General features: G+C 42.8%; 1 protein-coding gene across 6 annotated transcripts in view; it reads right to left on the minus strand.

Annotated features, from left to right (window-relative positions):
- CACNA1C (calcium voltage-gated channel subunit alpha1 C) overlaps window positions 1-23631 on the minus strand; it is a 780229-nt gene that overhangs the window by 609018 nt on the left and 147580 nt on the right. For all 6 annotated transcript variants that reach the window (XM_073621582.1, XM_073621580.1, XM_073621584.1 and 3 more), the window contains exons 2-3: window positions 6884-7199; window positions 4084-4189 (exon numbers count right to left, since the gene is read on the minus strand). In XM_073621582.1, the coding sequence (XP_073477683.1) occupies window positions 4084-4189; window positions 6884-7199 (422 nt within the window). The remainder of the gene's footprint in view (window positions 1-4083; window positions 4190-6883; window positions 7200-23631) is intronic.

Genomic DNA, 23631 nt, shown 5'->3' on the forward strand with positions numbered 1-23631 from the left:
CTCTCTCATAGCCTTAACAGGAAGTGAGAGGAAATCCCACAAAGTAAGGATTCCCTTGGGGCCCCCCAGGTCACCAGAACTAGTGTCCACATTGGAAGATTTTCCCCTTTATTACTTCTCTGGGGATGCCCCAAAATTTGGGATTTTCTTTTACTTTCACTTTCAATGATAATGGTAAACAGGACAAATTAAGAGGGTGAATCTCCCTAATGGGGGCACAGACAGCAATAAAAACCTAACAGGGGTTCTCACCGCTCACCATTCTATCCAAAACAAAAAGTTTTGCCTTTAGTTATACTTTATTAAACACAGGATGAGCAGTAACTGGAAAGGCTGAAATAGCTTTCGTGAGATCAGGGCAAAGCCGGAGGGTAGGCAGGAAAGGCGACCAGCTTTTCTCTAGGAGGGACATGATAAAAAGGGCAAGACCTGCAACCAATGCTGAAGTAATTCGCGGCTCATGGGGGTAAGTGGGTGGTGCTAAAAGACTTTGTCCCAGCACTGCATTAGATAGACACAGATTGTAAAGTTGGCTGTCGCTTTATTTCATTTGTTTTTCTTACATTTTAATTAAAAAACATTTTCATTTCTGTGCTGTTCAATCTAAGCTGAGTGCATTTCATTATTGCATTGTAACATATGAGGTCAGGTTAAAACAGTTGTAAAGGCACACATTTTATATCTACCCACTCTGTGCAAAGGCATTGCACAGAGAGGTCCCTTCCTCTTCTGGGGTCCCCTGCTGGTGCTCTCGTCTTCTTTGAGTACCCCCATTGCAAGCTGTGTGCTATGGAGGCATTAGTGCGGGCGTGCTCCCAAGCTGGGCTGTATGCGTCCATAAACACACACAGCAAGGCTCAGTCCTGCCCCCTGCTCAATCCTCACTCCTTCTATAATTCCCACTGCTGTCTTTGTGTCCTGTGAGCAGCAGGAGAGAGAGCAGCACTGCTGCAGACGGCACAGCCTTGCGTGGACTAAGGATCCAGGTATTAGGGGGCTAGGGAGAGCCGATATTGGATTTTTTTTTTTTTTTTTTACCTTAATGCAGAGAATGCCTTATGCCTTATGTCTTATGCCTTTAGAACCACTTTAAGGTTCATTTTTTTCTACCAGTCTGTATAAGGGCTAGGCTCACACTTCTGCAGGCGTAGGACTGCGGGTAAATCGCATGCTTTTCCACACTAAAAAGTTGCTGCTGTTAGCAGATGTGGGGGGGTGCCATTATTTTTATAGGCACCCTTACGCGCTGTGTAGGGGTGCCTATAAAAATGCATTTTCAAAAAAAGCATTTTCTAAAGATGCATTTTCTCATGCTGGGAGCCGCATAGCACTATTCAAATGAATGGGCTTCTGTGTCCATGCAAACGTGGCTGCTGGAAAACGACAATAGTGTGAAACTAGCCTAATATAAACATGTGATGTGTTATATATGTTATTATGCAGAGGAGAACAGTACATTTTTATTATTAAAGAAAATATATATATATATATATATATATACACACACATATATATATATACACACACATATATATATATACACACACACACACACACTGGGGGTTATTTACGAAAGGCAAATCCACTTTGCACTACAAGTGCACTGCTGTAGATCTGAGGGGGACATGCAAGGAAAATAAAAAACAGCATTTTAGCTTGCACATGATTGGATGATAAAATCAGCAGAGCTTCCCCTCATTTCAGATCTTCCCCTCAGATCTACAGCGACTGCACTTCCAAGTGCACTTGCAGTGCACTTGTAGTGCAAAGTGGATTTGCCTTTCCTAAATAACCCCCAGTATCTCACAAAAGTGAGTACACCCCTCACATTTTTGTAAATATTTTATTATATCTTTTCATGAGACAACACTGAAGAAATGACACTTTGCTACAATGTAAAGTAGTGAGTGTACAGCTTGTATAACAGTGTAAATTTGCTGTCCCCTCAAAATACCTCAACACACAGCCATTAATGTCTAAACCATTGGCAACAAAAGTGAGTACACCCCTGAATGAAAATAACCAAATTGGGCCCAATTAGCCAATTTCCCTCCCCGATGTCATGTGATTCGTTTGTGTTACAAGGTCTCAGGTGTGAATGGGGAGCAGGTGTGTTAAATTTGGTGTTATCATTCTCACCTTCTCATACTGGTCACTGGAAGTTCAACATGGCACCTCAAGGCAACGAACTCTGTGAGGATCTGAAAAAAAAGAATTGTTGCTCTACATAAAGATGGCCTAGGCTATAAGAAGATTGCCAAGACCCTGAAACTGAGCTGCATCACGGTGGCCAAGACCATATAGCAGTTTAACAGGACAGGTTCCACTAAGAAACAGGCCTCGCCATGGTCTACCAAAGAAGAGTGCATGTGCTCAGCGTCATATCCAAAGGTTGTCTTTGGGAAATAGACATATGAGTGCTGCCAGTATTGCTGCAGAGGTTGAAAGGGTGGGGGGGTCAGCCTGTCAGTGCTCAGACCATACGCCACACACTGCATCAAATTGGTCTGCATGACTGTCATCCCAGAGGGAAGCCTCTTCTAAAGATAATGCACAAGAAAGACCGCAAACAGTTTGCTGAAGACAAGCAGACTAAGGACATGGATTATTGGAATCATGTCCTGTGGTCTGATGAGACCAAGGTAAACTTATTTGGTTCAGATGGTGTCAAGCGTGTGGCGGCAACTAGGTGAGGAGTACAAAGACAAGTGTCTTGCCTACAGTCAAGCATGGTGGTGGGAATGTCATGGTCTGGGGCTGCATGAGTGCTGCCGCCACTGGGGAGCTACAGTTTATTGAGGGAACCATGAATGGCAACATGTACTGTGACATACTGAAGCAGAGCATGATCCCCTCCCTTTGGAGACTGGGCCGAAGAGCAGTATGATGACATGATAACGACCCCAAACACACCTCCAAGACGACCACTGCCTTGCTAAAGAAGCTGAGGGTAAAGGTCATAGATTGGCCAAGCATGTCTGCAGACCTAAATCCTATTGAGCATCTGTGGGGCATCCTCAAACGGAAGGTGGAGGAGAGCAAGGTCTCTAACATCTATCAGCTCCGTAATGTCGTCATGGAGGAGGACTCCAGTGGCAACCTATGAAGTTCTGGTGAACTCCATGCCCAAGAGGGTTAAGGCAGTGCTGGAAAATAATGGTGGCCACACAAAATATTGACACCCAAGTTGGACAGTTTCAATTACGGGTGTACTCACTTTTGTTGCCAGCGGTTTATACATTAATGGCTGTGTGTTGAGTTATTTTGAGGGGACAGCAAATTTATACTGTTATACAAGCTGTACACTCACTACTTTACATTGTAGCAAAGTGTCATTTCTTCAGTGTTGTCACATGAAAAGATATAATAACATTTTTACAAAAATGTGAAGGGTGTACTCACTTTTGTGAGATACTGTATATATACTGTATACACACACACACATAAATATATACATTACACATGACCAAATATCAAATATAATACAAAAAAAAAAATACAAAATACAAAAAAAATTACAAAAAGTGACATGTTATAAAAACAAAGAAAAGGTCCTATTATAGGCAAAATAGTACAGAAGCCTCCTATCTCATCTGCAATTCTTCTGCTCAGATGTTTTGCTGAGATTGATGCTACTTCTGTGGATCTTGTATAATACTAGGGAGCTGAAGATTTGCTACTTCTGTCACAAGCTTTTGAGACACAAATTTTGCTTGACTTTCAAATTACACTATGAAAACATGTAGGAAACTGTTCATTATCTGTACCAAAAAATACAGGACTAGCAAGGTCCATCCAACCTCCAATCAGCAAACACAACAAATAATCAAAGACCACAACCAAAGACTGAGCAGCGCTAAGGTTGAAAATGCAATGATAAAAATTCAAACCAGGTTCTCAGTGAGAGAGCCTTGTGTAATTGTTGGTTCTGTAGATAGGGAAGGAATACAAACCCCAGAATGATGCACAAGAGCTACAGGTTATTAACACCATAGATGAACTATATTGTATATACAATATTGATGCATTATAAAATAATGAGAATGAAATGGATTATGTCAATAAATAGCTCAGGAAACTTACCAAGTTGGAGTTTGTGGCGTTGGAGTCGTCCTCAGGGAAGGGGATATAGACAGCTAAGGCCACACAGTTGGCAAAAATAGTCAGCAAAATAATGATTTCAAAGGGTCTGTGGAAAGGGTTAAGGCCATACACTGACACAAATATATCAGGTAAACATTTTAAATCAACAGCATGATAGCAAGTTTGCCATAACTAGGTCAGCCATTAAAAATTTGTTAAAGGAGAACTATGGCCAAAGCTCTTTTGGCCATACTTCTTATGTGGGTCACAGGAGTGCAGTGTTCAGACCAAACCAAAAATCATCATTAGTGGTAGCAACTGTAAAATTTTGGAGTTCTCATGACTTTCTGCACCAGTGGCAATGGTCACAGAACATATAGAGGGAGGGCAAATCTCCCCAGGAGGGCAGATAGACTGCAATAAAATCCAAACAGTGGTTCTAACACTTCTAGGTTCAAAGAAAATAGCTTTAGATACATTTTTAAACCAAAACAAAGAGCAGAATTATATCCCAGAGAAGAGTGGTGGTTAAAAATAACCTAGACACTGACTGTGAAGGATGGATGTACAAGGCGGGAAATTTAAAACTGATGATCATGGATTTTGAGCATCTTGCCCTTTTTGACAATTCAGAGCTCAGGCTAGACCAAAATATCATGCTGATTGGTCCTAGTCACTGCTGCCACTGGATGGTGCAACGTTAATTGGGATTTCTGCTGACAAAAACCATCTACCAAAATGGATGAGGCAATTCATGCCAAGACCCTCCTCTCGCATCAGTGTCAGGCACACGTGCCAGAATAAGCATGACAGTCCCCCTAGGTTACAGTTAAACCTCCTATGTGTCCGGCACCACCACTGCAGCTTCTCTAAGGGTCTGCAAACCTAAATCACAACTTTTAGAACTAATAACATTCACAGACACTGTACATAGATGAAAGTTGTGGGAGTTAATTTTCTGTACACAGGTAAATTCCTGGTCAATAAACAATATAAAAGCATCAGGAGCACTTTATAATAGGAATGACAAATGAGACTGTAGGCAGAAATAAAATAAAGCCTTTGTTATCTGGAGCCTTGGATCCGTCCCCCTCCATCCCTCATCCTGAGGCACTCTCAATCTAGCATTACTGATTTACTGTTGGTGTGTGAGGGATAATACAATGTCAGAGACTGCTGCTAAACTTTCTGAAACACATACAAAAAGCCATGCTCTAATCTTGAGCACGATCCTGTAGAGTAGACGATATCATGAAAACCAGCACCCTGCAGAATCCAACACTTTCCAAGGAGGTCAAGCAGATTTTGGAAAAAGAAAGAGGGGAAAAAAATCTCAAATAGAACTCCAGACAAAAACAAGATAAAATGGAATAGTCCAACAAAACCAGCTATTGATGCAACATTCCCCTTCAATCCAGAGATTTCCACTGCACAGTACTTTTTTCTGCCACTGTGTGTCCTCAGACTGATGACCAGCATCATTCAACCTCCTCTGAGGTCATCCTAGAGTAGACCCACACCATGGCTGTGGCTGGACAGTGAAAGGTGAAGCCGTACAGTGATGAGGTCATATCTCTGTCACTCTGCTTTCTCCTTCTTTCAGCAAGTATCTTATCAGCACATAAACTGACTGGCTTCTTGTTTTGTTTCTTCTTGTCACACTCAGCCCTGCTGCACAGGGACTGCAAGATCAAATTCAGTACTCATCTTCCTTGTGTTTAGAAAATACATTTTATGATGTATTAGACCTGGTTCACGCCTATGCAGGTTGCAGTTTGCATACACCAGGTGCATTTTGGGTTTTTCAATACACGTTTTTGATCCATTGAAGTCTATGGGAACAAAAACCAGAAAAAAGTCCTTGCCCTTTCCATAAAATGCATACAGTAGATGTGAACGTGACCAATAGGAAACCATGTTAACTGTAGTGTGTTTCTGCAAAACTGAAAAACGCACTAAAAAATGAATAGGTGTGATCCAGGCCCTAATGAGGACAGAGCTGCATTATTTTATGTCCTTTATATCTGCCTGGAGTTCAGTTTTATGATTTACTTCCCATGAAAACAATAAAAATGCAATTTTTTTAAATTTAATTTAAAAAATATATTAAAGTACATCCAAAGCCTTTGAAAGATCAATTTAAATGATTTCCCCTCACTTCCTGTGTCACTAGGATAGGAAGTGAGAGAAAATCATTCAAATTGGTCACAGGCAGTAAAAAACAATATAAAACCCTAACAGTGGTTTCAACCCCTCCCTACTCTTTACATAAATCTACAAAAAGGTTTGTATAGAGATATACTTTAAAATTGAAGTAGAACTAAAGGCAGTTTTTTAACCCCTTTTATAACCCCTATCAGTTTATTTTTTGCCATCTGTGTCCCATTGTAGAGATTACTCTTCACTTCCTGTCCCACAGGCAAAAAAGGAAGTGATAGAAAGTCCCTTCAAATTGAGGGAGTCCCTGGTGTCCCCATCGGAAGATTTCTCTTTATTCCTGTTCTATCTGGTGACAACTCAGAATTTGGGATTTTCTTTCACTTTTACTTATAAAGGTAACCATAACAAATAAAGAAGGTGAATCTCCACAATGGGGGCATGGGCAGCAATAAAAAACTGACAGCGGTTCTAATCCCTCTACACTCTAATCAAAAAGTTTAGCCTTTAGTTCCACTTTAGGAGTATAATGTTTTCCTCAGAAACGGTAGCATGATTGATGACTTTAAATACACTGGTTTACTATATCCCTGGCAGCAAATAAATGAACAGGTTGACACATGAAAGAACATACAAAGGATACTTCCATTCTACGATGCTGATGCAGGCTCTGCGGATGGGGTTTTTCAGGGTGAGGCAGAGTAGCGCCCGTGGGGGCCGTGTCGCTGTTGTGGCTCCCTGTTTTTTTTGCTTGCTGTACTGCTGCCTTTTCCTCTGCGTAGAACTGACCGTGGATATGGTGGCATTGGCAGCGCTGCCCATTAACTTGGCCTGACGGGCGGCATCGATGGCAGCTTGCCAGGAGAGGGCAGCACCTGGGGTGGGGATATGCTCTGTGGCAAGGCCAGGGGTGGAGTTCATGGTGCCCAATGCCGGAAGAGGGTTTGTGTAGTTAGAGCCTGGAAAGGGAACAGAAGACAAGAAGGTTACATTACGGATTATACCAGATTATTATTACTATATATTATTCATGTCTGTAGGAAATACCAAGATGTCCCTGTGATATCCTTCCACTGATTGCTCATCAGCTGGACAAGGTTGATTCCACAAAAATATATATCTCTCTTTTATCCCCTCAAAAAAAGAACTTTCTTTACAAAGTCAGTCTTGATTCTTGGGCAAGTAATGTGATAAGGTAAAGGATACGTTTTGAGTGGGAAAAAATGTCTGGATAACAGTTCTACATTCTTTTTCCTATAGACCAGGGGTCTCCAAACTTTCCAAACAAAGGGCCAGTTTACTGTTCTTAAGACTTTGGGGGGCCAAACTGTGGACCCCTTTCACACTGGAGCGGTTTTTAGGTGCTTTAGCGCTAGAAATAGCCTCTGCAAAGCACCTGAAAACCACCTCCCATTCATTGCAGTGTGTCTTTTCACACTGGGGTGGTACGCTTGCGAGACATTACAAAAAGTCCTGCAAGCAGCATCTTTGGGGTGGGTTGGGAGCACCGTATTTAGCGCTGCCAAAATGCCCTGCCCATTGCAATGAACGGGCAGCATTTCCAAAGCGCCTGAAAAGTGTGAAAAGTGCCGTAAAACTGGAGTTTTTACCCTTTTTTTGGGGTAAAAAACGCCCAGCTAACAGCCGAAAAGCAGTGCAAAACAGCGCTGAAGCGCCACAAAAACGAGCAACACATTAGCACTAAAGGTCGGCACTGTCAGTATGAAAGTAGCCTAAACAATTCCCCATCTTTGGTATCAGTAGGAGCAATAGTGCTCCATTTTTTGTGTCAGCAGGAGCAATAGTGCCCCATTGTTGGTGTTAGTGGGAGGAATTGTGCCCCATTGTTGGTGTCAGTGGGAGCAATAGTGCCCCATTGTTGGTGTCAGTGGCAGGAATTATACTTCAAGGGCCGGATAAAGGCAAGCAAAGGGCCATATCCGCCACCTCGGCAATAGTTTGGAGACCATTGCTATAGAAAAAACTTCTATTGGTAGGATCTTATTTATTGATGTAAACAATAAATTCTGTTCATCTTTATAGATTACAATATCAAAAAAGTTTATTTTCGTTTAGTGATATAAGAAAAACAGACAGGGGTGTTTCTAACACTTCCACACTCCATCCAAAAACTTTAAACAGCTGAACTCCAGCCTTCCCTTTAGTCTTGCACAGTTGTACAGGCTCCTCTCCTCTACTGAAATAGCTTACTCTGATTTCACTGCACACTGTGGACTTCTCACAATGTGCATTAATAGCTTAAGCACATAAAATATTGCCCACCTCATTTCCTGGCTGGAGGACTTACAGAATTATCTAGCACTTTCCCACCCAGCCTGAGTGTCCTTGGTCCATTCATTCATTGGATTTCATTTCCTTCAATCATAGATGCTCGGCAGCACATGTGGATGTTACTTTGTGCAGTCTGTAAGGAAATGAAGCCTATCCAGAATGGCCCACTCCTCCAGACTGACCCCAACCTATAATGTAACTTTGATATTTGCATAACTCCTCCCAAGAACAAGCCCACTGCTTGAATGAGGGCTGGGGGCTCTTGAGAGAAGTACTGAGGAAGGGTGCAGTGATGGTTTCAGGAAGCTATATACTGCACCCTGCTGGTCACTCCCACCAGTTATGATCTGCTATCATTGCATAGAGAAGCAAAGAGGCCAAGTTAGGACATCACTGGGTCCAAAATAGGTTATGGAATGAAAACAAAAAGGTCATATTTAAAAATGTTATTGACACATTGATAAAGGGAGTAAGGAGGAACCAGGGTAGAGAAAATAGAGATTAAACTTCAGCTTTAAGATGTATCTAAAGTCAAGGTTTATTTTTGGGTGGAGTGTGGAAAGGTTAGAACCTCAGTTGAATTTTATTGCTGTCCCCCCTTGATGGTGAGACAGCCATATGTGAGTATAAAGAGGTTGACTGGGCAATCTAAGCATAGCCAAAATTTAGACTGTGTAGTAACAGGGCAAGGATAGGGAGGATCTCATTGGTTGCCTTGAGCAGGATAGACTGTCAAAGACAACTCTTGAGGTCAGCTGGTGTTCAGGGGCTGAGTGTGTTGGGCATTGTTTTTAGCTGTTGTTCTGTAACCGAGCTGATGAAACGCACGCTCTAATTATGGAGGCGATAGTAAAAACATGTTTACAAGACTGTAATGATAGTAACTGACAGCACATCAAGCACAAGTTTAATACGAGGACAGACAAGCACCCCTGGGATACTGTCATATTAACACGACGTTCCAAACGCTGTCAGGTTTTTCCAATCCAAAATTTTTATTTTTTTACATTTTTACAAACAGTCCCAAAAAAATAACTGACAGCTCAGAATTCTCACGGATTCATCACCATGACAACACTGAGCCGGCCGTGATGACAGTACAGGATGGTTTATAGCAGTGTACTTACTGGTGATGTTTACTTGATAAAATTATGAAATGATACATAATTACTGTGGGGGACAGGAGCAATGATCGGCATGTTGGTCACTATTTAGGGAGGGTATGATATGAAGGGAGGGGAACACACACTAGGCTAGAAGGATTTAAACTGAAAGCAAAACTTGTTTTTTCATTTAGGATAGAGTAAGAGAGGGTTATAACCCCTGTCAGATCGTTCTTTTTATGCCAACTGTGTCCCATTGCGAAGATTTCCCTTTATTTCCTGTTCTATAACCACAACAGGAAGTGAGAGGAAATCACAAGCACTAGTATTCTCATTGAAGGATTTCCCCTATTTTTCTGTTCTGGTGACAATCAAAATGTGCGATTTACTTTCACTTTAGGTGACTAGGACAAGTACAAAGGCTGAATCTATCTAAACAGGGACAGAGACAGCAATACAACAGGTGTTTAATCCCTTTCCACATCTAAAACTAAGAAAGTTTTGCCTTCAGTTATACTTTAAATCACGTCAGCATTACTAAAGTGCGTAATTTCATGGAGTAAAACAGGCAAACACAAAAACTCTGGTTTATCAGGTAGATTATGGGTATTTCAAATCATTCAGGAATGGCACAGTAGTAATATATATATAATTAAAAATTCAAGTTGCGCTGATTGATGGTTGATAATCTGGAATAATGCCTTAAATTTGTGACACATACACAAATTTAGAATTATATAAGTAACCTGTGGAAAAAAATAATGAATACCCGTAAATATTACAAAATAATGCAATTGGTGAAAGAGTCACTGATTAATCCTTGACGGATAAAGAACCAAAAAAGTCCATGTGTTGAAAATGGTACATCAATGTGTTCCACCACGGTGGCACACGAACAAACACCTCAGAAAAAGTGAAAAGAAAAATAGGATAGTGCCTCCACCTCTGCACGCACTGCCGCTTACCAGCTGTAAATGATCTCCTGTTATGGGAGATCGGATGCGCTTGTGGCTTATTACCCCGCCTCGGGTCTCTGTGCTGTGCACCAATACTGCCAGCGTTCTCACCAATGGATAGCCTCATACACAAATGTATTCATTAGGTCCCCATGGAAAGATAATAAAGGCTTGCATAAATCGTTATTTTATTTGATTAAAAAGAACGAAATTCCACTTACAATTAAGTTGTATAAAAACAGCATTTGGAATCGAGCCGGCCGGCTCTCGATAGCAGCCCGTTGCTTCCGGGACCTGCGTACATGTGGTTACGTCAGCATCTCACTCCTCCCTACGTACGTTTCGTCACACCTGATGTCGTCTTGGGGCCTTATATCAGGGCTTGACAAATTTGCTAGAAGCCAGCTAAAAAAGGTTAGGAGCTATTTTTTTCTAACAACAAAGCTTTTTTTCAACAAAAAAAGGCCAGCTTCTGTCGGACTGGTCGCCATACACACGGGCCAAATGTTGTCCGGTTTTTATTGAACCGGCTGATGCAGCCAGCATTTGGCCTGTGTGTACAAGGCTTGACAGTGTGATGGGCAGCAGCTCACTAGGAAAGAACAGTGCAGAAAGGAGGGGGCAATAGGAGATCCAGTGATGCAGTGACTCATGCCCCCTTAGGCCCCTTTTACACGGGAGCCTCCACTTACCGGAATCCGCTGGCTCAGTGGGGGATCGCTCCGCTGATCCCTGCTAAGCAGGCAGATAACAGGTCCGTGTCCGCTCCGCTTTCCTCTATGGGGCAATCGGATGGCAATGGACCATCTGTCTGTTTCCAACCAATCTGATCTGCCGGACAGATGAAATATAGGACCCCCATCCATCTATTTTTGGTGGACTGGATCAGATTGGATGGTGGCGGGTATCAGAGGAGACTGGAGGGGTCCGATCAGGTCCGCCTGAGAAAAACTGACAGGCGGACCTGATCAGACAGCCCATGTGAAAGGGGCCTTCGGCTGTGTGGATGTGACATGACAGGGAGAGAGTGCAAAACTGAATAGAATGAAAAAGAATAAAAATAAATTTTAATGAAAAAAAAAAATAAATAAAAAACTGTTTCTATCTTTGTGTGTAAATGGAACTAAAGCTGTTCCAACCAGCTGCCCCACACTCCCTGTCCACTCACCGTTAAGGACAGGGCGGCAGATTAAACCCAACACCTTCAACCTCTTCCCAGCTGTCAAATTGGTAAGGAGATTTCGGAGGTGGGGGGGCAGTAAGAGCAGGCAGGAGAAGCCCTCAGCTCCATCAGTGAATGCTTGTCACAGCCCCGGCCACCAGAAGAGGGAGCCAGTTCCCCCGCCAATGTAAGCATTGTAAGGGAATGCCCTCAGTCAACATAGCAAGCGCTGCATCTCGCTCCAGCAGGCCGCAAAGACGCGGCCTCAATTACTGGTCGGCGCATCATCTCAGTCCGCGCTGGGGTTTGTCGAGCTCTGATTATATATATATATATATATATATATATATATATATATATATTGTACATCTATAGATAGATTGGGGTGTCCCCCTTAGTAGATAGAGACACCTGGACAAATAGAGAGGACAACTCTCCCCAGGGGTGACATGGACATCAATAAAAACCTGACAGGGATTCTAAACCCCTTCCACACTCTGTCCAAAACTAAACTTTGACTTCAGATACACCCTAAAGCAGAACTCCAGCTAATTATTATTTTGTTCCCATGCAGTAGGGCTGCGCCCACACTGCATGGGTTAACTGCTGGTTTTTGTCTAGGGGATTGGAGAACAGGGATATACTTACCTAATCCTCTGATCCCTGCAGCTACTGACAGCCTCCGCTGGGAACTGTTCTTGATGTCAGCGCCCATAGACCTGCTCTGGACATGAATCGCGCGGGAAGCACCGTTTACCGCTGGAACGGAGGATCGGGTGAGTATAAGGCTTTCTGGCCGCCCCTTGACAAAACGAGCAGTTAACCTATGGGGACAATCCTTATTTTAGACCCATTGATGTCATCACTGGATCTCTGTACTTCTCTACACAATACATAGTACATAGCGTCCTAAAAACATTATAGCACCCTGCCTCAATTCTTCTTTCAAGAGCCCTTCTTGGAAGGAGTTACACAAACATCAAAATGCCTTGATGTGTGGATGTCAGTCTGGAGGTGTGGGCGTTTCTAGACAGGCTACATTTGCAAAGGTAATGCCCACATGTGATGCTGAGCCTCTATGATTGAAGGAACTGACATTTAATTAATGAAAGTAGAAAGCTTTTTTTTTACAATGTCATTGACACATTGCTAAAGTGAGTAAGGGACAGTCAGGCTGGGAAGGAACAAGCTAGAATACGTTCTCCAGCCAGGAAATGCTCTGTCTGATTTTCTGCAGCTTCTAATGCACATTATGAGAAGCTCACAGTGTGCAGTGGAATCAAAGTATGACATTTCAGTACAGGAGAGGAGCTTGTGCAACTGTGCAAGACTGAAGGGAAGTTCAGATTTCAATTGTGATCTGATGGTCTACTCTCATGTTTCTTTTTTTAACACAGCAGAGAGCTGCGGGGCATCTTCTGAGATCCCAGCATTTCGTGTCTCCCTCATCGCAGGCCTGCTTTCTGTCTTCCCACCACCGTCAGGTGGACAGGCAATGCATCGCTGAGCCACTAAGCAGGACATTAGCCTGCCGCCACTCTGTCACTGCATCCCGTTTGATCCAGCTCCAGCAGGCAGCTCGCTGTCACTCCTAAGAAGGTAAAAGTGAGGCTGCTTTGTATTCTGAGCGGACGCACATCAGCAGGCTTTGGGCAGGCTTCCTTCTTGTTTTTCTCTTTTGGTACTGTGGCTAAAAATAACCCCCATATTGAGGATACTGACAGGAATGCAAAACGTGTAAGCATTGGAAAAAGCGCAAATATTTATTCCTGTGCGCTGAGACGCAGTCCAGGTCTTGTCGTCAGGCCTTGTACTGCTGGAGAAGAGTGACAGAATCAGAGGTGATAAAGAACCACAAAGCCAAGGTGGGGCAACCGGCTGCGATATGAAATCTGCAGTGGGAGACATATGTAGGATGTTGCTTGTATTTCTGAAAATACTATCTGTCTGGCTGTCGCTATCTGCAATATCTCACTAACCCAGGACAAGCATGGAACAATTACGTCTTGGAGGGAATAGACAGAACATCTCATCTCTCTGAGTGAATCCGTGACTTGCAAAGAAATGGCACCAAAGTGATACATGATATCCAGAAAACAAGCAATCTTAGAAGGCCAGGGGAGCAATGGTACCCTCAATATTCCATTAATGACAAGTTTACATTAAAAGGAAATTTCAGGAAAAAGCTAAATACTTTTTTGCATATCTGTCCATCCAGTCCTGAGATTTACACAGCACTGACACACAACACAGTACTGTCTGGCTGAACAGGAGACCTGATTTATCTATCCGGAAGTTCAATAAAGTGATTTAAAGGATCAAATGTAATTTTTAAAATATAACTAACATGTTTCACTTACCTGCTCTTGCCACATACAGCATGACCGTGCATGGAGCCGCAGAACGGGGAGATGACTATGTAAACAAGGCATTTCCCCATTCTGCCTAGTGATGTCAGTGGTAGCCCCCCGTTAGAATCACTCTCTAGGACACACTTAACCCCTTGATCGCCCCCTAGTGTTTAACCCCTTCCCTGCCAGTGTCATTTACACAGTAATCAGTGCATTTTTATAGCACTGATCGCTGTATAAATAACAATGGTCCCAAAATAGTGTCAAAAGTGTCCAATGTGTCCACCATAACGTCGCAGTCACGATAAAACTCGCTGATCGCTGCCATTACTAACAAAAAAAATGAATAATAAAAGTGCCATAAAACTATCCCCTATTTTGTAGAAGCTATAACTTTTGCACAAACTAATCAATATACGCTTATTGCGATTTTTTTACTAAAAATATGTAGGTTGAAAAAGAGAACAGTGCAGCGCTGGACTAGTAATCAAGTGAATAAATATGTGATTAAACATATATGAAGTGTTATGACCAAAGGATTATTAATCAATTGAAATCAAACTACAATAATAAGAAGCCACAAGTGGCAGACATGAAGTTCCCGGGTGAGAGGTGAGTCTGGAGGAAATAGAGAGGAGACATTGCTGGAACTTGGCAGCAGAGGAGGAATCTGCGGTTCATCATTGCCTGACCTCTTTGGGAGGAAGCATTGGAAGAGCTTCAGGGAGCATTCCCTCTATACAGGTGCCCCCGCTACTGCTGATTAACTGCTGAAGAAGGAGACCGGCAGGATAACCCACTACCCACTACCCTCCACTACTAAGCCTGTATTGACCCCCCTGAGTAAGGGCGGTAGCAGGCTCTCTGGTAAGCCTCCAACTTTTTTCCCCATCTGGTGGCAGGCTATACTAGTGGCGAATCACGTGACTTCGAACTTCGCTTTGGCTTATCTGTGGATTTGAATTTTTTACACATACAAACTTTCTCTCCCTTTTTTTTCATTATATTTATGAACTTTATTTTAATTGTTGGTATTTATATATACCATTCACATATTTTGTATGGTATAACTTCTCACTAGTTAACCATTTGTATTTGTGTTTTATCAACTATACATGATATAGGGTATGCTTTATCACTAGTTAATATCACTTGTGGCTACTTATTATTGTAGTTTGATTTCAATTGATTAATAATCCTTTGGTCATAACACGTCATATATATTTAATCACATATTTATTCACTTGATTACTAGTCCACCGCTGCACTGTTCTCTTTTTCAACTTTCTTTATGTGCCCTTGTATTGGGGTTATAGTGTTCAGCTGCAGGACCTCCTTCACGGTTTCTTCTATTTTTATCACCGTTTTTGCTTATCACCTAGCGCAATTCTTTTTATCTTTTACTAAAAATATGTAGAAGAATACATATTGGCCTAAACTGAGCAAAAAATTAGTTTTTTTATTTATTTTTGGGGGATATTTATTATAGCAAAAAGTAAAAAATATTGCTTTTTTTCAAAATTGTGGCTCTTTTTTGTTTATAGCGCAAAAAATAAAAACCACAGAAATGATCAAATACCACCAAAAGAAAGCTCTATTTGTGGGAAAAAAAGGTCATCAATTTTGTTTTGGTGTAACGTCGCACGGCCACGCAATTGTCAGTTAAAGCACCGCCGTGCTGAATCACAGAAAGTGCTCTGGTCAGGAAGGGGGTAAAATCTTCCGGGGCTGAATGAACAGAATGCATTAAAGTGATTGTAAAGTTTTCTTTTTTGTTTAAATAACAAATGTGTTAAACTTACCTGCTCTGTTGCAGCGGATTTGCACAGAGCAGCCCAGATCCTCCTCTTCTCAGGTCCCTCTTCTGTGTTCTTGGCCCCCCCCTCCTATCGATTGCCCCCACAGCGAGCAGCTTGCTATGGGGGGACCCGAGCCGAGTCACAGCTTCCGGTGTCCATTCAGACATGAAGCCGCGACCCGTCCCCGCCCTTCTCTCTCCTGATTGGCTAACTTACTTTGATTGATAGCAGCAGGAGCCAATAGTGCTGCTGCTGTCTCTCAGCCAATCAAGAGGGAGAGTCTCAGACGGCCTGAGACACTCGAGGACATCGCTGGACAGAGATGGGGCTCAGGTAAGTATTAGAAGGGGGGCTGAGAGGAGCTGCTGCACACAGAAGGCTTTTTATCTTAATGCATTGACTGCATTAAGTTAAAAAACCTTCTGACTTTACAACCCCTTTTAAGGTAAAAAGCCTCCTTTATAACCACTTTAACACTTAGGAAATATGTCACTTTCCAAGCCTGTGATTGTACTGGATGTCCTCAGTTTGATGGCCACCATCATTCATTCCACTTCCTCGTAGCCCAAGTCATGCTAGACCCACCCCAGCTTGTGACTGGGCAGTGAAAGGAGGAGCAGAATAGTGAAGAGCTAATTTCTCTGTCACTCTGCTCTCCTTCCATTAGCGATTAGCTTGTTACTTGTTAGCACATGAGCACTGCAGCACAGCTAACTGGCTCCTTGTGCTGCTTTGGCCTCTCCCAGTCATATCATGTTTTATTGTGCAAAAAAGCTTACAACCAAAATGGTCCTATCATAGGTGTTATATGTGTGTGTGAAGACAGAAAGACAACATAATGATTTTGCATTGTAGCAAGAAATTAACCACATGCCGACTGGGCCATAGCCGAAAGACGGCTACAGCGCTTATTCATGGACGTCCTCCCAGAATCCCGCTCTCGCGTGCCCCCTGGGGCGCGCACCCGAGAACATCCTCTGGACCCGGCGCATCACGGATCACGGTAAACGGCCGCTAGTCGCGGCCATTTACCATGTGATCGCTCCGTCAAATGACGGAGCGATCACATGTAGACAAACCGGCGTCATGTCACGGGGGATCGGATGGCAGCAGCGCTGTGGGCTGGATGTGTAGTCTGTGACAATTGCAGTCACATCCATCCATCTATGCTCAGCCATCCCTCCATACTCTAATACCCTGCAATGCCCTGCAATACCCCACAATACTCCGCAATACTCTGCAATACCCCGCAATACTCCGCAATACCCCGCAATACCCCGCAATACTCTGCAATACCCCGCAATACTCTGCAATACCCCGAAATACTCTGCAATACCTCGCAATACTCTGCAATACCCCACAATACTCTGCAATACTCTGCCATACCCCGCCATACTCTGCAATACCCAGCCATACCCTGCAATACCCAGCCATACTCTGCAATACTCGGTTATACCCAGCCATACTCTGCCATAGACAGTCATACTCGGCAATACCCTGCAATACCTAGCCATGCTCTGCCATGCTGAGCCATACTCGGCCTCTGTATGTGGCCAGGCTGTGGAAGTCTCACACATGTGGTATCGCCGTACTCAGGAGGAGTAGCATAACCTATTTTGGGGTGTCACTTTTGGTATGTACATGCTATGTGTTAGAAATATTGTATAAATGGACAACATTGTGTTAAAAAAAAAATGCGTTTTAACCACTTCCCACCCGCCAGCCATCATATGACGTCCATGACTTTGTGCGGCGATATCTGAATAATGCCTGCAGCTACAGGCATCATTCCGATATCAGCTTTTTCAGCGGGCGATTCCCTACACCGTAAGAATGATCATAGCGGCTGTTCCACTGCTTGATCATTCTTACGGGAGGCGAGAGGGGACCCCCCCCTCCAGTGCTTCTACCGACTCACCGCTGTGATCGAAGCAAGGATCGTTTTTTTTTTATTTATTTCAGGCTTCCCAGCCTAGAGGTGGGATGTGGGGTCTTATTGACCCCATATCTCACTGTAAAGAGGACCTGTCATGCCATATTCCTATTACAAGGGATGTTTACATTCCTTGTAATAGGAATAAAAGTGATCAAAAAAAATTTTGGGGGGAAAAAGTGTCAAACTAAAATAAATAAAGTAAAATGAACAATAATAAAAAAAAAATTTTTAAAGCGCCCCTGTCTGTGTGCTCGCATGCAGAAGTAAACGCATACGTACAGTAAGTCCTGCCCACATATGAAAATGGTGTGCAAACCACACATGTGAGGTATCGCTGCGATCGGCAGAGCGAGAGCAATCATTTTGGCCCTAGACCTCCTTTGTAACTCAAAACATGTAACCAGTAAAAAATTTTAAAGCGTCGCCTATGGGGATTTTTAAGTAGCGAAGTTTGGCGCCATTCCACGAGCATGTGCAATATTGAAGGGTGACATGTTAGGTATCTATTTACTCGGCGTAACTTCATCTTTCACATTATGCAAAAACATTGGGCTAATTTTACTGTTTTGTTTTTTTTTAAAGTACAAAACTGTTTTTTTTCCAAAAAAAAGCGTTCAAGAAATTGCTGCACAAATCGTGCGAGATAAAAAGGTGCAACAACCGCCATTGTATTCTCTAGGGTCTTTGCTAAAAAAAAAACATATATATGTTTTGGGGTTCTATGTAATTTTCTATCAAATAAATGATGATTTTTACATGTAGAAGAAAAATGTCAGAATTGGCCTGGGTGCTCCAGAACGCCTGAAGGTGCTCCCTGCATGTTGGGCCTCTGTATGTGGCCATGCTGTGTAAAAATCTCACACATGTGGTATCGCCATACTCGGAAGTAATAGCAGAATGTGTTTTGGGGTGTAATTTGTGGTATGCATATGCTGTGTGTGAGAAATAACCTGCTAATATGACAATTTTGTGAAAAAAAAATAAAAAAAAAATCTTGCAAATCAATTGCAAAGAATTGTGGGAAAAAATGACAACTTCAAAAAAACTCACCATGCATCTTTCTAAATACCTAAATGTCTTCTTTCCAAAAAGGGTCATTTGGGGGGGTATTTGTACTTTTCTGGCATGTTAGGGTCTCAAGAAATGAGGTGTGATCAATTTTCAGATATTGGAATCATAGCTTTTGGACTCTATAACTTTCACAAAGACCAAATAATATACACCAATTTGTGCTTATTTTTACCAAAGATATGTAGCAGTATTGGCCAAAATTTACGAAGAAAAGTTACTAATTTGCTAAATTGTATAACAGAAACAAAGAAAAATTCATTTTTTAACCAAATTTTCAGTCTTTTTTCTTTTATAGCGCAAAAAATAAAAAACCCAACAGTGATTAAATACCACCAAAAGAAAGCTCTATTTGTGTGAAAAAAAGTAAAAAAAAATCATATGGGTACAGTGTATGACTGAGTATTTGTCATTCAAAATGTGAGAGCAGTGAAAGCTGAAAATTGGTCTGGTTAGGAAGGGGGTTTAAATGGCCAGTGGTCAAGTGGTTAAAATACTATTTAATGAAAAACCTTTTAAAACTGAATTCCAGCCTTCCCTTGCACAGTTGTACAGGCTTCTCTCCTGTATTTAAATAGCTAAGAGCCCTTGCACACTGGGGCGGGGGGCGGCGTCGGCGGTAAAACGCTGCTATTATTAGCGGCGTTTTACCGTCGGTATGCGGCCGCTAGCGGGGCGGTTTTACCCCCGCTAGCGGCCGAGAAAGGGTTAAATACCACCGCAAAGCGCCTCTGCAGAGGCGCTTTGCCAGCGGTATAGCCGCGCCGTCCCATTGATTTCAATGGGCAGGAGCGGTAAAGGAGCGGTATACACACCACTCCTTCACCGCTCCGAAGATGCTGCTAGCAGGACTTTTTTTACCGTCCTGCCAGCGCATCGCTCCAGTGTGCAAGCCCTCTGGGCTTTCACACTGGAATGAAAGCAGCGGCACTTTCGGGGCGGTTTGCAGGCGCTATTATTAGCGCAATAGCGCCTGCAAACCGCCCCAGTGTGCAAGGGCTCTTACTCTGATTTCACTTCACACTGATCTTCTCACAAAGTGCATTAGAAGCTGCAACAAGTTAGATAGAGCCTGCCTAATTTCCTGAGGATGCAGTAACAATGGAAAAGTTTTAACTAAAGTGGTCCTAAAGCCTTAAGTTTTTTACTTAATGCATCTGACGCATTAAAGTGATTGTAAACTACCACCTTGTAATATAACCCATTATGTTTAAAATAGAATTGAAAGGCAAAACATTTGTGCATAGATATAAAAAAACAAAACAAAAAAATGTGAAATACCTTTTTTTTTCTAAGTGATCACATTCCCTCTGTTCTTAGCTGCATAAGAGTTGGGGGAGGTGAAGCACCAGTACGCAGTACACAGAAGCACAGTACACCAGTTGGGTTTACATACTCTTTATCCGCTTAAGATTTTACCCCCTTCCTGACCCAGAGCACTTTTTACAATTTGGCACTGCATCGTTTTAATTGACAATTACGCAGTCGTTCGACGCTGTACCCAAACTAAATTTGCGTCCTTTTTTTCCCACAAATAGAGCTTTCTTTTGGTGGTATTTGATCACCTATGCGGTTTTATTTTTTGCACTAAAAACAAAAAAAATAGCGACAATTTTGAAAAAAAAAAACAATATTTTTTACTTTTTGCAATAATAAACATCCCCAAATTTAAAAAAATATATAATTTCTTCATCAGTTTAGGCCAATATTTATTCTTCTACATATTTTTGGTAAAAAAAAATCGCAATAAATGTATATTGAATCCTTTGCGCAAAAGTTATAGCGTCTGCAAACTAAGGGACAGTTTTATGGCATTTTTAATATTTTTTTTTTCTTACTGGTAATGGCGGTGATCTGCGATTTTTAGCGGTATTGCAACACTGCGACGGACAGATCGGAGACTTTTGTCACTTTTTTGGGACCATTGGCATTTATACAGCAATCAGTGCTATAAAAATGCACTGATTACTGAGTGAATGTCACTGGCAGGGAAGGGGTTAACACTAGGGGGCGATCAAGGGGTTTATTGTATATTCCCTCACTGTGTTATAACTGTGTGGGGATAGGATTGACTAGGAGAGGAGACATATAGGAGAGGAGACATATCGTTTCCCCCCCACGGATGCCCAAAAAAGGGATTTCGCCCAGGAGAGCCATTGTGCCGCTGTATATCTGCGTGACATGGTCGGAAACCGGTTAAGGTAAAAAAAACCTTTTGGTATCAGCTCCCCCCCCCCCCCCCAAATACTTACCTGGCTCCTCTTTCGAAACAGTGCTGCACTCCCTCTCACTCTCCCCACAGGCACAGAACCGTTGGCTCCTGCTGCTGTCAATCAAATCCTGTAAGGAAGAAGTGGGGAACGGGGCCAAGCCATGTTGTGTGTGTCTGTGGATACACAGAGCCCGACAAAGGAGTGAGCCCTCATCTCTGCTCCCATGCATAGCAATTGCTTGCTATTGGGAGCAGACACAGAAGAGAAGTCAAGAGCGCAAGAGGGAGGCCACAGAAAAGGGGGTTCAATACCACTGCACAGAACAGGTGAGTATAACATATTTATTTTAATAAAAAGAAAAAAATGTGGCTTTAATAACACTTAAAAAGTTGTATTAACTTGTTGACGGAGAGGAACCTCTGAAAGACAACAGGCAAACCAGCATTTGACATTTATTTTATATGAAGTCAGATTCTCACTCTCTATCCACTAACATGTTCCTTCTCTGCCTTCTCACATTGGTGTCTTCTATCCTCAAATTATCCTTACTCTACCCCTCCTCTCTACCATGCAGCATGCGCATTTAACCCTCACTCCTACCCTCTCCTTACTACTCCAGCCATCATCTCCTGAGTTTGCTGCACGCACATGCTGACATAAACACCAGGGCCGTTAGACACGTGCGCTCATGCACATCCCACTCCCATCTTGAATTCCTTACTCTCCTCCTTCTCCTAGTCTCAGGTGACATTTCTCCTAATCCTGGTCTGCCATTTTCCAACTTTAAACCACATATCCAATACCCCTCCTCCTCTGGCAACCACCGCAATCTACTCAATTTAATTCCTATCCCCCTGCTTCCTCAAAGCAGCCCACCAATCTCATGCGCCCTTTGGAACGCCTGCTCCATCTGTAACAAGCTGACATCTGTGCACGACCTTTTCATCTCTCATGGCTTTAACATACTTGCCATAACTGAAACTTGGCTTCAAAATTTTGATTCAGCTTCTCGTGCTGCTCTCTCCCATGGTGGCCTCCATTGGACTCACTCCCCCAGACACACCGGACAGAAAGGAGGTGGAGTTGGATTCCTTCTATCCCCACAAAGCACCTTCCAAGTCCTTTCTATCCCTCTCTCTCTATCCCTCTCTTCTTTCGAGATGCACTGCATTTGTCTGTTTTCTTCCATTTCTCTGAGGATTGCAGCAATTTATCGGCCTCCTGGACTTCACTGCCTGGCTACCCTACTTTCTCTCCTCTGAAATACCCACTATCATTCTTGGTGACTTCAACATTCCCGTCAATGTTACCAGCCCTGCTACAGCTCAACTTGTCAACTTAACATCATCTTTTGACCTAACCCAATGGACACATACTTCCACTCACTCCAATGGTAATACCCTCAACCTTGTATTCTCCCATCTCTGCAATCCTGGCAACCTCACCAACACCCCCTTTCCTCACTCTGATCACAACCTCATCAGTTTCACTGTAGCCTTGCCTCCAACTACCCATCCTTCCAAGCAGCGAACGAATACTTGTAGGAACCTTTGCCACTTTAGCCCTTCTCTTTTCTATTCTTCTACTGACCACCTATATGACATAATCTCTCCCTTGTCCTGTCCTGATCTGTCCACCTCTGTCTACAACAATTCACTCTCATCATCACTGGATGCACTTGCTCCTCTAACCACATGCAGAATCAGGCCCACCGACCGTTACAACCCTGGCAAACTGACAACACTAGAAATGTCAAGAGACATTGCCGTGCTCTTGAAAGACTGTGGCGTAAAACCAAAAGCCTGCGGGACTTCACTCTATATAAATCTGTCCTTCTAAAATACAATTCCTGCCTCCATGCTGACAAACAAGCCTACTTTGTCTCTCTTATTTATACTTTGTCATTCAGTCCCGTCGACTCTTCTCAACCTTTAACTCTCTGCTTCGTCCAATCACTTCAAAGGCAAGATTGATGCAATTCTGTGCTTCCCCACTCAACATACCTTGCCTAACAGCACATTCAACACTCTCCTCTTTTGAACTGGCTACTACTGAAGAGGTTACAAAACTTTTCTCAGATGACCACCTAACCAATTGTCCCCAGGATGCTGTTCCCTCACAACTAGTACGGTCACCCTCTTCTTCTATTCTATGCTCCCTCAGACACATCTTCAATCTCTCCCTCTCTAGTGGCACCTTCCCCTCTAAAACATGCGCAGATCACCTCCATACTTAAAAAGCCCTCACTGGACCCCACCAACCTAAACAACTTAAGACCCATCTCATTGCTCCCATTCACCTTTAGACTTCTAGAACGCTTAGTCTACAACCATCTTAGCTCCTACCTCAGTGAAAATAACCTTCTTGACCCCTTATAGTCCGGCTTTCCCTCACAACACTCCACGGAAACTGCCTTACTAAAACTCAACAAAGATTTACTAACTGCTAAAACCCAATGGCCACTACTCCCTACTCCTACTGCTTGACCTCTCTGCAGCCTTTGATAGTGTT

Source organism: Aquarana catesbeiana, linkage group LG03 (genome assembly GCF_042186555.1).
Source record: "Aquarana catesbeiana isolate 2022-GZ linkage group LG03, ASM4218655v1, whole genome shotgun sequence".
Classification (NCBI taxonomy): domain Eukaryota; kingdom Metazoa; phylum Chordata; class Amphibia; order Anura; family Ranidae; genus Aquarana; species Aquarana catesbeiana.